The sequence below is a fragment of the Lissotriton vulgaris genome, chromosome 1_1 (genome assembly GCF_964263255.1).
Source record: "Lissotriton vulgaris chromosome 1_1, aLisVul1.2, whole genome shotgun sequence".
Classification (NCBI taxonomy): domain Eukaryota; kingdom Metazoa; phylum Chordata; class Amphibia; order Caudata; family Salamandridae; genus Lissotriton; species Lissotriton vulgaris.
The window spans coordinates 2,050,818,263-2,050,833,207 of record NC_141685.1 but is presented as its reverse complement, the minus strand read 5'-3'; the positions used below and the strand labels follow the sequence as shown (position 1 = coordinate 2,050,833,207).

Here is a 14,945-nt window from a genome sequence, read left to right as displayed (position 1 = left end):
ATTATAGCATTCATTAAATGTAATAAGGCAACCCAATGTTATCCTATTGGACACGTATGGGCCTATCTTTCCCATAGGATAACATTGATATTGCCTTATTACATTTTATAAGTGTAATTACCATTTAGGTAGAGATAAAACCTTCAAGTCTGGTGTCTCGAGGTCACAATTCAAAATCCAAACTTATAGTGCAGTCAGATTTTAAATTGTAATTCTAAAAATGCCACTTTTAGAAAGTTGATTTACAAAAAGGGGGTGGTGATGAACAGAGTGTCTGAGTTAAACAGACCACTCTTACCCAGTCCAAAGATCAGGGCTTGATCCATCACCGTTATTGATGCCACATACAACGGGAGCTTAAGTGTGACTTGAAGGGCCAGGCTGGCAGGATGGTAGGGAGGAGCTAGACCCAGCCTCACTTGCACCTGAATAGGCTGTGTCCTGTCCCTACTTCTGTGTAGTTAGTCTGGCACCTGGGCAGAAAGAGGACCTCTGTACACTTCAAAGGCCTGTCTTCGAAGTCTCCCCTCGCACACCACCACTCCAGTTCGCTTCTGGACCTGTGAAGACTCTGCCAGGAAGAAGGACTGCTGTACTGCTGAAGGCTTGCTACTCTGCTGGACTGTTGCTTTTCTGGAGTCCTGCCTTGCTGTGCTGCCCTGATGTCTGATGTTCCTGTGCTGGAGCGACAAGAACTGGACCTGCATCACTTGACCACAGAGTGACTCCAAGAGCTACCTGACTGGTCTCCGATCCAAAAACTCTGGAACATGAAAGACCTCCTATCCCCCTGCTTATGCACCTGGACTCTGCCCTGTCAAGTGGTGCCACCCCGGGCCTGAACTCTTTGAAGTGGGCCCAAGGTGCTTGCTCCATCAATACCTACACATCCTCTGTCGAACTGGCACATTGCTGCCGTTGCGTTGAACAGACCTGTTGCATCGCCACTGTTGCGTGGATCGGAACCGGCACATCGCTCCTGTTGCATGGATAAGAACCAGCATATCGCTTCTGTTGCGTCGACCAGAACTGGTACATCACCTCTGCTGTGTGGATCAACCCGACTCATCGCCTTCAGAAACACAACTGTGTGACGCTGTACGCGGCTCAAGGTCTCCGCATCTCCGGCGATTGCATCCTCAACAATGACTTTAAATCTCCTCATCGCAGCTCATCGCTCATCAGAGCCGACACGTCGCAGCTGCTGCACGGATCAAGACCGGCACATAAGTTCAACTGCACCTTCATCTTTGACATTGACATGGTTAGGATGAAGGTACTTTTGTTCAGTGGGCTTCACTCGCTCTCTGTGTCCGGCCTATGCTCCATCGCGGTTGGGCTGAACTTTTGAGTTTGGCTCAGTCCGACGCAAACGGCTATCCCAAGGACGCATTTATTGATTCCAGGTGCAATTTTACAGTTTCTTCTTTAACAATTCATAACTCAAGTTCTACTTATTGGCTTATTGGCTTTTTGTCGTTTTTGTTCTTGTTCTGTTCATTACATTAATTTATATTTATCTAACCTGGTGTGGAATCTTTTTTGTGTGGTGTTTTTAATCTTTTACTCTTTTACTGTTTGACATATTGCACAAATACTTTACACATTGCCTCTCAGTTAAGCCTGACTTCTCTGGGCCAAGCTACTAGAGGGTGAGCACAGGTTAATTTAGGGTTTGCCTGCCTCTAACCCTGACCAGGATTATTGTTGCTGCGTGACTTGGGCTCATACGCTAGTCAGCCAAAAACCCAATTTCTAACAATACTGATCACTGTAGTTGTGAGTATAATCTTTTTATCTGAAACTAAAAGAACAATTACTTGTGGTGCTCATGGAAGTAGTAGAAGAAAGCTTGATTTTTGTATTTGGAGAAGGGTATTCTGGAGGTAGTTCTTCTAGAGATGGGATACCTTCGGGTGACTACGCGCTCTACAAGAGTTTTTAATAATAATAATAATAATAATAGAGCATGCAATGGCAAATGCTTGAAAGAAATATATTGTAGGAATAAAATAAGCTAAACTGTTTTTCTTCATTTTACTTCAGATTTCTAAAGCCTTAGAGGAGTTTGAAGTGGAAGAACAACCAATCACGATGCTTGAAAACAAATTTCCTAATATAAGGGTGATACAGTCGGCTGTGAAGAGGCTGGAGAGTGCGCAACACGTATGTAAACTGAGTGATCATTGTAGAACATAAGGGTTGAACGTATTGATATTTGAGATGGGAGGTTTCACCCATAAAGTCTCTTTATACTACGAGACAAATCTGTTAAAGGTACTATGTCTATCAATGAAAATGCTAAATCCAGAAATATTATTGAGCCAGTTTGTCTTTGGTGCACTTTGCCAGGAACAGATGGGTCTTTAAATGTCTTTTAAAATCAAGGGAGGTTTCCAAGTAGACAGATGCTGAATAACCGTATCTTCCAGGTTTGAAGAGCTTGGCCAGAAAAGACCTGCCACCGCTACGTACTTTTGTAACCAAATTTATTTACAGAACTTTCCAGTAGCTCAGGTATTATTTTATATATTCTAGCCAGACCATAGACTACAAATGTGGCTGGGAGTATACTTTTAGAAGACTGTCCTCTAAATTAAATCTGTTAGTGTTTCTCAGGATCCACATTTAAGTCCAGCATGGATATTTGAAGCTTGGGCAAAAAAAATCCAATTATTTATAAGAATGAGGTGTAAGGCTCGATAGTACTTCAAAACATCGATAATCCACCGCCTTCGTCAAATGTAGATTTACAACATTTTGCCATGGAAACCCTTGGAGGTCCACCACTGAAGAGACTGCAGCATTGTTGTTAGACACTTAAAAGAATATAGAGCAATTTCGTACTGTTACGCGTTTTTTTCTTTTTTTTCTGAAGAATCATGTTTTTTAAATGTATGATATTTTTAAATACCTCTGTGTTAACTTTAACATTCTTCAGTGCATGTCTCAATACAAAATGGCAGTTCAGAAGCCCTGCTCTCCGACTTGAACTGGAGAGACAATTGATGTGGGCTAGTTTACATGAGTGCCGAACATTTCTAGAAAATAAATTGTCTTTGGCGCATTGTGGGCAGCCATGTGAAGGACTAAGTTGCTAGCATAAAGCGTCACACTGTCCTCCATTCCAGGCACCCAAATTAATTCACCAAACTAGTGCTTGTATCTGAAGCTAGCTAGTGGCGCGATAGCTTAATCCTGTACAGTAAAAGATCATCCCTCTTCAGTGCTACGCAATTTGAGAATGAATCGAGGAGCTCCCCATTTGCTTGCTCTCTTGCTGTCAGTTTTCTTGTACAAGAGGTGAACACATTTAATGAATGTAGACCTAACTTTAGTTTTATGTTTGACATTAAGTAACCAGATAAAGGCAAGAAAATTGGACGCTTTTAAGGTTGAGGACCGTAGGCTGTGCTTGAGCAGTCTCGGTCCGGAGATTTAATGTTTCTTAGAATGGGGGCTTGAACCCGCCCCCTTCTCCATTGGCTGGCTTCCTAAACGGAGGCCATCCATTGGAGGAGAGGGGCGTCACTCCGTTCAAGCCCCGTCTTTTTCCGATTCGGGGTAGTCTTTTTTCACTTCTTTCTTTTTTACTTTCTCTCCTCTTCCCATTGGCTGGAATTTTACCTTCCAGCCAATGGGAAGAGGAGAGAAAGTAAACCACGCCCCTGAATCAGAAAATGACCGTGCTTTCTCTGAGGCATTTCTGCTTCGCCTCGGAGAAAGATGGTCCGAGCTCCCAAGGCTGAGACGGTGAGCTCTCGTATCATCCATTGCCCTTAGTGTCACTCTGCACCGCTCTCGCACCGTCATATGTCCGTGGTGCCCTAGTATCACTTGGAAGTACTCTCGCAACATAATTTGCACCCTGGTGCCCCAGCCCTGCTCAACCCTCCTTTACCACCATCCTTTACCGCCAAAGTACTCTTGCACCATAATTTGCCCACTGGTGCCCCAGCCCTGCTCAACCCTCCTTTACCACCATCCTTTACCGCCTTGCCCTTGTGTTGCTCCGTTGTGTATTAAGTAATCATCTCCAACCCAGGCAAAAAAAGGAGATCACCACACCGCCCTGCCCCCTGCCTCTGAGATCCCGGAGCCTGGCTTGCAACCCAGGCAGAACAAGGAGATCACTGAACCGCCCTCCCCCCTGCCTCCGAGATCCCGGAGCATGGCTTGCAACCCAGGCAGAACAAGGAGATCACTGCACCGCCCTCCCCCCTGCCTCCGAGATCCTGGAGCCTGGCTTGCAACCTAGGCAGAACAAGGAGATCACCGCACCGCCCTCCCCCTGCCTCCGAGATCCCGGAGCCTGGCTTGCAGGATCGGGCACACGGACCCCCGCCCCCGGGACCCCAGACAGCGGCACAGGAGGAGAACCGGGAGAACCTAGTGCATAAGGAGATCACCGCACCGCCCACCCCCCTGCCTCCGAGATCCCGGAGCCTGGCTTGCAACCAGGGCAGAACAAGGAGATCACCGGCAGCAGGCAGCGTGCCTGGGGCGGGAGCGGCGGGAGCTGCCCGGCCTACTAGAGGCCCGGCTCCAGCAGCAACAGGCCCTGGCGCTGCGCCACTACCAGGCCGCGGGACCTCCCCGCAGGCCCGGCCTCATCGTGCAGCCGCCGCCAACGCCCGCCCGGCAGGCCTCCCCGGCCCCTGAGCAAGAGGAGGACTAATACGACGAGGAGTATGAGGAAGAGGAGCCCAGGGCCGAGCAGCCAACGCCGCCCCGGTACCTGCCGCCCCCCAGGGCCCAGCCTCCGGACTCTCCCCAGGGGTCCCACGCACCCCCGGCATACCCATGCCTGGACACTCCCACTCCCCCCTGGGGGCGCAGGGGCACCACGAGTGGACCTACGAGGAGCAGTTCAAGCAGGTAGGACCAACCTTACATGTCTGATGTACCGGGTGTTTTCGTGCCACTGTTCCCTGCTTGTGCCTCTGTTCTCTGTGCCTCTGTTCCTTGCTTGTGCCTCTGTTCTCTGTGCCTCTGTTCCCTGCTCGTGCCTCTGTTCTCTGTGCCTCTGTTCCTTGCTTGTGCCTCTGTTCTCTGTGCCTGTTCGCTGCTCATGCCTCTGTTCTCTGTGCCTTTGTTCCTTGCTTGTGCCTCTGTTCCCTGCTTGTGTCTGTTATCTGTGCCTCTGTTCCTTGCGTGTGCCTCTGTTCTTTGTGCCTCTGTTCCCTGCTTGTGCCTCTGTGCCTCTGTTCCTTGCTTGTGCCTCTTTTCTCTGTGCCTCTGTTCCCTGCTCGTGCCTCTGGTCTCTGTGCCTCTGTTCCCTACGTGTGCCTCTGTTCTTTGTGCCTTGCTTGTGCCTCTGTTCTCTGTGCCTCTGTTCCCTGCTCGTGCCTCTGTTCCCTGCTCGTGCCTCTGTTCCCTGCTCGTGCCTCTGTTCCCTGCTCCTGCCTCTGTTCCCTGCTCCTGCCTCTGTTCCCTGCTTGGGCCTCTGTTCCCTGCTTGGGCCTCTGTTCCCTGCTCCTGCCTCTGTTCACGGTTTTCATGCCTCTGTTCCCTGCTTGTGCCTCTGTTACAGGTTTTCGTGCCTCTGTTCCCTGCTTGTGCCTCTGTTCTCGGTTTTCGTGCCTCTGTTTCCTGCTCGTGCCTCTGTTTCCTGATCGTGACTCTGTTTCTTGATCGTGACTCTGTTTCCTGATCGTGACTCTGTTTCCTGATCGTGACTCTGTTTCCTGCTCGTGCCTCTGTTTCCTACTCGTGCCTCTGTTCCCTGCTCGTGCTTCTGTTCCCGGTTTTCGTGCCTCTGTTCCCTGCTTGTGCCTCTGTTCCCTGCTCGAGCCTCTGTTCCCAGCTCGTGCCTCTGTTCCCAGCTCGTGCCTCTGTTCCCTGTTCGTGCCTCTGTTCCCTGCTCGTGCCTCTGTTCCCTGCTCGTGCCTCTGTTCCCTGCTTGTGCCTCTGTTCCCTGCTCTTGCCTCTGTTCCCTGCTCGTGCCTCTGCTTCCTGCACGTGCCTCTGCTTCCTGCACGTGCCTCTGTTCCCTGCTTGTGCCTCTGTTCCCTGCTCCTGCCTCTGTTCCCTGCTTGGGCCTCTGTTCCCTGCTTGGGCCTCTGTTCCCTGCTCCTGCCTCTGTTCACGGTTTTCATGCCTCTGTTCCCTGCTTGTGCCTCTGTTACAGGTTTTCGTGCCTCTGTTCCCTGCTTGTGCCTCTGTTCTCGGTTTTCGTGCCTCTGTTTCCTGCTCGTGCCTCTGTTTCCTGATCGTGACTCTGTTTCTTGACCGTGACTCTGTTTCCTGATCGTGACTCTGTTTCCTGATCGTGACTCTGTTTCCTGCTCGTGCCTCTGTTTCCTACTCGTGCCTCTGTTCCCTGCTCGTGCTTCTGTTCCCGGTTTTCGTGCCTCTGTTCCCTGCTTGTGCCTCTGTTCCCTGCTCGAGCCTCTGTTCCCAGCTCGTGCCTCTGTTCCCAGCTCGTGCCTCTGTTCCCAGCTCGTGCCTCTGTTCCCTGTTCGTGCCTCTGTTCCCTGCTCGTGCCTCTGTTCCCTGCTCGTGCCTCTGTTCCCTGCTTGTGCCTCTGTTCCCTGCTCTTGCCTCTGTTCCTTGCTCGTGCCTCTGCTTCCTGCACGTGCCTCTGCTTCCTGCACGTGCCTCTGCTTCCTGCTCGTGCCTCTGTTCCGGGTTTTCGTGCCTCTGTTCCCTGCTCGTGCCTCTGTTTCCTGCTCGTGCCTCTGTTCCCAGCTTGTGCCTCTGTTCCCTGTTCGTGCCTCTGTATCCTGCTCGTGCCTTTGTTCCCTGCTCGTGCTTCTGTTCCCTGCTCGTGCTTCTGTTCCCTGCTCGTGCCTCTGTTCCCTGCTCGTGCCTCTGTTCCCTGCTCGTGCCTCTGTTCCCTGCTCGTGCCTCTGTATCCTGCTAGTGCCTTTGTTCCCTGCTCGTGCCTCTGTTCCCTGCTCGTGCCTCTGTTCCCTGCTTGTGCCTCTGTTCTCGGTTTTCGTGCCTCTGTTCCCTGTTCGTGCCTCTGTATCCTGCTCGTGCCTTTGTTCCCTGCTCGTGCCTCTGTTCCCTGCTCGTGCCTCTGTTCCCTGCTCGTGCCTCTGCTTCCTGCTCGTGCCTCTGCTTCCTGCTCGTGCCTCTGTTCCCGGTTTTCGTGCCTCTGTTCCCTGCTTGTGCCTCTGTTTCCTGTTCGTGCCTCTGTATCCTGCTCGTGCCTCTGTATCCTGCTCGTGCCTTTGTTCCCTGCTCGTGCCTCTGCTCCCTGCTCGTGCCTCTGTTCCCTGCTCGTGCCTCTGTTCCCTGCTCGTGCCTCTGTATCCTGCTAGTGCCTCTGTTTCCGGTTTTCGTGCCTCTGTTCCCTGCTTGTGCCTCTGTTTCCGGTTTTCGTGCCTCTTTTCCCTGCTTGTGCCTCTGTTCCCTGCTTGTGATCCGTTTTTTCGTGCCTCTGTTCCCTGGGTTGTTACTGAGCAGAGAGCTGTGTGTGTGTGGCAATCTGTGTGTGTCTGTGTGTGTGTGTGTGGCTCTGTGTGTGTGTGTGTGTGTGTGTGGCTCTGTCTGTGTGTGTGGCTCTGTCTGTGTGTGTGGCTCTGTCTGTGTGTGTGTGGCTCTGTCTGTCTGTGTGTGTGGCTCTGTCTGTGTGTGTGGCTCTGTGTGTGTGTGTGTGTGGCTCTGTGTGTGTGGCTCTGTGTGTGACTCTATGTGTGTGGTTCTGTGTGTGTGGCTCTGTCTGTGTGTGTGTGTGTTCGGCTCTCTGTGTGTGTGTGTGTGGCTCTGTCTGTGTGCGTTGCTCGTGCTTGCTGTCCTGCCCCCCCTCATTGCTTGTGCTTGCTGTCCTGCCCCCTCGTTGCTCGTGCTTGCTGTCCTGCCCCCCTCGTTGCTTGTGCTTGCTGTCCTGCCCCCCTCGTTGCTTGTGCTTGCTGTCCTGCCCCCCCTCGTTGCTTGTGCTTGCTGCCCTCGTTGCTTGTGCTTGCTGTCCTGCCCCCCCTCGTTGCTTGTGCTTGCTGTCCTGCCCCCCCTCGTTGCTTGTGCTTGCTGTCCTGCCCCCTCGATGCTCGTGCTTGCTGTCCTGCCCCCCCTTGTTGCTTGTGCTTGCTGTCCTGCCCCCCTCGTTGCTTGTGCTTGCTGTCCTCCCCTCCCCTCGTTGCTTGTGCTTGCTGTCCTGCCCTCTCGTTGATTGTGCTTGCTCCCCTGCCCCCCGTTGCTCGTGCTTGCTGTCCTGCCCCCCCCTCGTTGCTTGTGCTGGCACCCCTGCCCCCCCCGTTGCTCGTGCTTGCTGTCCTGGCCCCCCCTCGTTGCTTGTGCTTGCTGTCCTGCCCCCTTGTTGATTGTGCTTGCTCCCGTTTCCCCCCTCGTTGCTTGTGCTTGCTGTCCTGCCCCTCCCTCGTTGCTCGTGCTTGCTGTCCCCACCGCCCCCACCCCGTTGCTTGTGCTTGTTGTCCTGCCCCCTCGTTGCTTGTGCTTGCTCTCCTGCCTTGCTATTGGCATTGTAAATGACAATGCCATTTATTTTTGTTTAAAAAAAAATATATATAAATAAAAATAATGTCATGTGCTATGCCAATAGCTCCAACTTTAAGAATGCCAAGACCATTCCATTGTAAATGCTTGTTCATGTCTGTGATGGGAATTGCTAGTGGCTCTACAGTAGATGCTAAGCGGAAAGAACACAACAGTGTGTTCCTAACATATAACGTTCTAGTAAACACTTGAAAAAGTATTCAAATGAATAGCAAAATACAGGAAGCAGACATTTCACCTCTGAGGCTAGAACAGGTGGTGGCTGGTGGTATAAACCCTGTGGGAGTCCTGTCTCTCATTTGCGTTCTCTCCTTTCTCCCCGTTCTCCGAAAACGACTTATTATTGATGGCAAACGCCTTCCAATACATTGACAATGCTTTTAGAAAAGGCCATTAAATATATGCGTTTTAAAAATATTTCTTTTAAGGGCGCTCTGGAATCATCCATGAAATCGCCAAAGTTTCTAAAGCATGTTAATCCAGGAATGTTTCTATGCTTGAGTAGCAGAGAGCACCCTTGTAGCCTGTTAACTATTTCATCTCTTCAATCTTATTACAGATAATTGTGACAGACGATGATAAACAATATAAATATGAAAAGCTTTGTATATGTGCCGGAGCCAAACCCAAGCTGATATCTGAAGGAAATCCATATGTATTGGGCATTCGTGATACAGACAGTGCCAAGGTAATATTTACGTTCATGAGGTGAATTTATTTTGAAGGTGCCACATTAGTAATTGATAAATATACAAATAAACATTGGAACTGTTATTTACCAGTGTACATCTCTACTGAAAGAGTCTTATTTCTCCAGTCTATGATAATATCGACCTGACAGATGTGCAGTAACAAATTGAAGTTTTCACCTTTTTACTTTACAATATTTAAGGAACAATCTCATCCTTTACCATGAATAATTTTAGTGTTCTTCTTTAAAATATTTGGTCCTGTTCCACAGTCTGTTTATATTTTACAATGATATAGCAGGTTTTTAGAACGTCCCAAGAAGCCTCGTGTAGGTAGGTGTAATGTTAAACCGAGGTTTTGAAAAGTGGGTTTCTTCACATAACTATTTTTGTTTGTAACATTAAAGCATGATAAAAGAAGACCCCGCTTTAAGGGGGATAATGGCTCAAGCAATCCTGTAACACATATTTTGTAGTTCACACTTATTCTACTGAATAGAGTTTTCAGTTAGATTACTTTGATTGTTATGCATTAGATTTGCATTTTTTTTAAATAAATTTATAAGAAGATTGTTCCAATTTGTCCTACTCTGCTTCTATATGATGTGTGATGATGTGATATGATGAGTGTTGTTCAACTAATTAGGAATGGCCACACTAACTTCTTTCTCCCTTTGAATGCAGGAATTTCAAAAACAACTTAAACAAGCCAAAAGGATAGCAATTGTTGGAAATGGGGGGATAGCACTTGAGTTGGCGTAAGTATGTTTATGTGTAAGATATTATGGGAAAGAACTGTGTTGTTTCTGCTTTTTGTAGTCCTCTTACATGTTTTAGAAGTTGCTTCTCAATTGACCTAATATCATAATGTAGAATAATGCATACTTTGAAAAAAAAAACTTTTAATAGGGTCCACCTAATTTATGAAGATCTTGCTGCTGCCAAGTCATTGCGGGTGAATTCTTTCTATATGCTTAATATGCTGACCTGCACTAACACCATAACAGAGGAAATGTCACTCCTCACACCAGAACTGTAACTGGGAAGCCCTCTTCATGTCCACAAGGAAACATACACTGAGCCTTCATAGGTTAAGAAATATTAAAAACTATAAAAAAAACTATGTTGGTAATATAATTGTTTCTCAAGTGTTTGTCTATCATAATTTCGCTGTGTGGTAGTGACAACAAGATACTGACAGCACTGGGCAATTCTACTGCAACCTCTTCTAAAATATATTTCTTCAAAACATTTTTTGAAGTTGGAGGGTGTCAGGATTTGTGCATAGTTGGCAACAGAAATTGACCCTCGGGAGCAGGGGGGGGGGGATGGGTTGGCTAGGGATGATTTACATCCTGATACTTTACCATGACCAATCTTTATCTCAATTATGCAGGATCATGTACGAAACCCCACAACCCAATCCTATATGTGTCCTTTTCATTGCTCTATTCTGTCTTCACTGAATGCCCATTTAGACATAATACAGTTCTTCTTTTGTGATTGAAGTAAAGACAAGAAATGAAGGCTAATTGTAGTTTAGGGTAGTTTAGGGATAAAAAACCGGCACATCTTTGGGTCAATAGTGTTTGTGAGTGTCTGTCTGTCTGTCTCTGTCCTTCAGGCCAGTATATATGTATATATCTATGGCCTAGTGTCAATAGCTTTGGTACAATTTGATGAACCCTCGAGAAATTTTCAGCTGTTGTCTTGAAAGTTTTGGGGTGATCCGGGGCACTGAGAAAAAGGGGGTGTCAAAATGCATTTACCCCATGCAGCTTCTCATAGCGATTTTGAACATAACGGCCCAAACCGTTGGATGGAATTGCACCAAATTTGGCAGAAAGGCAGCTCTGGGTCCATATAAAGTCCTTTTTAGGTCGAGCCTAACACAGCATACAAGTGCTGCTTAGGAGTGACCTCTTGGAATCACTCAGGACTTTTTGGGAAACTCGTGCATGTACTGCACTGTTTCCAATGAGCACTCGTGCATGTATGGCACTTACCTTGCAGGAACGAGCAGCTACGCCATCTGTTTCCATTTCGGTTACGAGCAGGGGCATGCTGTGTGCCATCTGTTTGGTTTCCTATTTCAAAGTCTTTGTCGCGTTCACGTTGTGGCCTCGCGTCCCGGCACTTTCAGTCTACTCCCCCATTTTACAGCTCGGCGCCCCATCCCTTGCATTTTTGGACTGGCTGTGCACCCCTCGTTTTCCAGACATCAACTCAGAGCCCCCTGTCCTATTTACTTTTCCCCTTCCATTACCCTTACCCGCAGCCTTGCACCCCTGGAGAGCAATTTTCTGCGTCGGTGCTGGCTCCGGTCCAATAGACTGAAGAATGGAGGTGGCTTTGCTGGGTCCCCGCTCCCGCATCTCAGAACAATAGAGCCCAGCTGCTCCATGGTCTGTGAAGACTACACCTCACATGGCTCCCTGCGCTTGCCTGCACTGAAGTAGCGAGGTGAATGCTGCGCACTGTAACAACAGAAACAAAGACACATCGGTGGCCCACCTCCCATAACAGCACGCACAGTGCACCTGGAAACAGACTAGATGTTTCCGGTAAATCATCAAAACGTATCACGTAATAAGAGTGAACGGCCACTTTGGTTCTAACGGCCACCCAAGCCTTTCTAAGGCATACACAGCTCCTTGCTAATATAAGTGTGGTGGTACCTTCCAAAGTTACTGAGCGCCCCCAATCAAAATGGTCTTTTGCTAAGACTGCACCTCTATATATGCCCTCACAGTGTTACCCTACCCATCTGCATAATCCGACGATTAACCAACCACGTTCTAAATTGCAAATAGGTCTATTGTATCAAATATGACCATTTTGCCTCGAAGTGCGTACTCTGATTCAGAAATTATCTAGGTCGTAATATTACAAGATACTGCGACATGGTTTCAGAAGGCCCTATCCAGCACTTCAAGCAGCCAGTTGCCTTCATGCGAGCCTCTTCAGTTCAGGTCATTACCTAGACTCTCTAGGAATCTTTCAATTTATAATCCACCCAATTGCTCCTCATCCAATTTGAATGCAATAATTGAAAAGATTGGCTGCTTCTGCCTCAGGAAGCATCAGCTGCTTTGCTACATGGCTTAAAGTAAAAATAAAAAAAGGATTGGCATAGCCAATAGGTCTTGCCTTTGGGACCTTATAAGTGTTAAGTTATGCAGCACAATATCCTTGGTGCAACAACATCAACTGTTGCATGGCTAAACACGTATAAGGTCCCAAAGGTGAGACCTATTGGCTATACCAATTCTTGTTGTTACTTGGTGCAAATCCATTAAGTAGTTTTGGAAATATTAAAGGAATATCAGATTCGTATATCTAGAATCCCAAATCCTCCTGATCTCGTGCAGATATCTGATTGGCTGCCAACACTTCAACCAGGAAGTGTTGGCAGCCATTGTGTGACTCGTTTTTAGCCGAGTCCCAAACAAAAAGCTGGAAAAAAATAGAAGGGAGCACGGTAGGAATACGAGCACGGTCTCCAATGCTTGTTTTTTTTTCCTGCTCCTGTGTGGGGCAGGTACCAAGGGCATGCTTTAAATAATAAAAATTGTAGGGGGTGCATGCAGCCCCCCTCCAGAAGGGGAGTTTTACCCTAGGGGACCACCATCTCCACTGGGTTTATTTTTAAAATAGGAGAAGGCATGTGCCCCCCCCCCCCCTTCCTCATGCCTTTAAAGGCCCTGGAGACCACCACTTCCCCTCTCAGGGCCATCAAAGACTTCATCTGCAGCCCCCCTGAACTCCTCTACTGGGAGTTCTGACCTGCCAAGTGGTGCCAAGCTCTGGGCCCTTAGATTGGGTTTGGGTGTTTCAAAGACACAAAATCCATGCATCAACTTTCCAGCACTGTTTTCCCTACAGCAAGCTATTAAAAAAACTGGTGCAGCACCTGTTTGCTGCTGAAGAACCTCTGCAGCCCGAGTCTAGAGCAACTAGTCTCCTGTCCGTTTTCCTTCTTTCCTTCTCATCTCCTTTGTCCTCTCCCGTCTGTGTCGCTTGAAGCAAACAGCAAATCAAAACGCATAGGTAAAAGACATTGTCATTTACAACGCCAGTAGCTCTACCTCTCACAAATGTGAGACCTATTGCACTGCAAATGCTTGTTTATGCATGGCGATGGCACAGAAAACTGGTGTGTAGGCGCTTGGTGCACTAGCTCTTTTTGGGCATCAATCCTATCTGCTGAGATTGAGTGATAGTGCTTCAGGAGACAAACAACAAACTGTCCAGTGTAGTCTGAGAGAGGGCCTGAATTTCTCTCGTTCACATTCTTCTCTGCCCGTTTCTTACCTTTCCTTATTGCGAAGCAACAAACATGTCTGAATAAGTTGCTTGTTCAATTTGATCACCTCCTTTTATTCCACGTTTCGCATTGTTTTGCTCCTGTTCATGTCTTTGTAGATTGACACTTCGGTTGCCACCTCCTTTTGGGCTCTGATAGGTTTTCCAGAATAAGAATCTTCTATTTTTTGGACCTTCTTTAACTACATGCATGTTATATTTGGTCAGTAAATGGCTATTTCCATTACATCAGAACCGTATCTAGTAATTGTCTTTGTTTTCTTTTTAGCTATGAAATTGAAGGGTGTGAAGTGATATGGGCCATAAGGGATAAAGCTATTGGCAATACCTTCTTTGATGCTGGGGCAGCTGAATTCCTTATTTCTCAGCTAAGGACGGAAAAGCCACAGGCTCCAAAGCCTTTGAAAAGAACTAAATATACAACTGAAGGTAATGCATAAGATCCATTTTATAACACTAATTTCCCCCTAAGTGTGCTTCTGATTAACTTGAATGTCTAATTGTTTAATACATAGTCACTTACTGCGAAAGGAGATCTTTGTTTCTTAACTGAATATGCTTACAAACATGGTATCCTCCTCGCAATCTCCTTAGGCTGCTGAAAGGCTTTGAACTGCTGAAAAGGGGGTCATGCCTCTTGGCCCACGCTGCTTGTCTGTATGGCCTTATATATAAATGTGCATCCAGTCCTGCACAAGGGACAGAGGGGCCGATTTAGAGTTTGGCAAGGATGGTACAGTCGCAAAGGCAACGGAGTACCCTATCTGCCAAGCTGATTCTCTGCCTGCCTGATTTACAGACCGGCACACCTTCACTATGTAGATAACAGAGACAACTCCATCTCAGCCACCTACATACTCCTCTAATGACACGACAACATAAAGGCCATTAGAGGTTTGGCCATGTGTCCACTTGCCTGATTTACTGGACGGACAAATGGGCAGTATGCTTTGACTTATTGCCACCCAAAACATGTCCGTAAATAAAAGTGAAAACTTTTCAATGACCAACCCCACTTCCCTCCCACGGGGCAAAAGAATATTTCCGTTGCTTTTTTTAAATCTATTTTCAAAACAAAAATCCTGGTTTGGATTTTGTTTGTGAAAATAAAAGAAAGAAATTGAAAATGTCCAGTGTGGCACCGTTATGTTGACAGAGCCGCATGACACACTTTCAATGCATTTACAGAAACCGCTGTGGCGGCATAAATGCAAGCAATGTCTTGCGGACATCGCTGAATTTGGGTGGTTGAATACCTTCGCTATGGATGCAGTAAAGGACTTCACCATAACAATCGTACTAACACCATTTGCCAAACTATAAATCAGCCCCTTATAGTGTGACTGGTAGATTTCAAAGGGAAAAAGCATTTACAACGCAGACAGAACTACGCAGTGCCATGACAACGCAGGCACTACAAACGCATTGTTACTGTGCGTTCCATTACAATGCAAGTTGTTACAACAACTT

The 14,945-nt window shown here is 47.7% G+C and overlaps 1 protein-coding gene across 3 annotated transcripts in view; it reads left to right on the top strand.

Moving 5' to 3' along the window:
* PYROXD1 (pyridine nucleotide-disulphide oxidoreductase domain 1) overlaps window positions 1-14,945 on the top strand; it is a 274,293-nt gene that overhangs the window by 68,620 nt on the left and 190,728 nt on the right. For 2 of the 3 annotated variants that reach the window (XM_086920532.1, XM_086920526.1), the window contains exons 3-6: window positions 2,047-2,166; window positions 9,020-9,148; window positions 9,834-9,907; window positions 13,744-13,904. In XM_086920532.1, the coding sequence (XP_086776658.1) occupies window positions 2,047-2,166; window positions 9,020-9,148; window positions 9,834-9,907; window positions 13,744-13,904 (484 nt within the window). The remainder of the gene's footprint in view (window positions 1-2,046; window positions 2,167-9,019; window positions 9,149-9,833; window positions 9,908-13,743; window positions 13,905-14,945) is intronic. The other variant, XM_086920538.1, reaches the window with a different exon arrangement.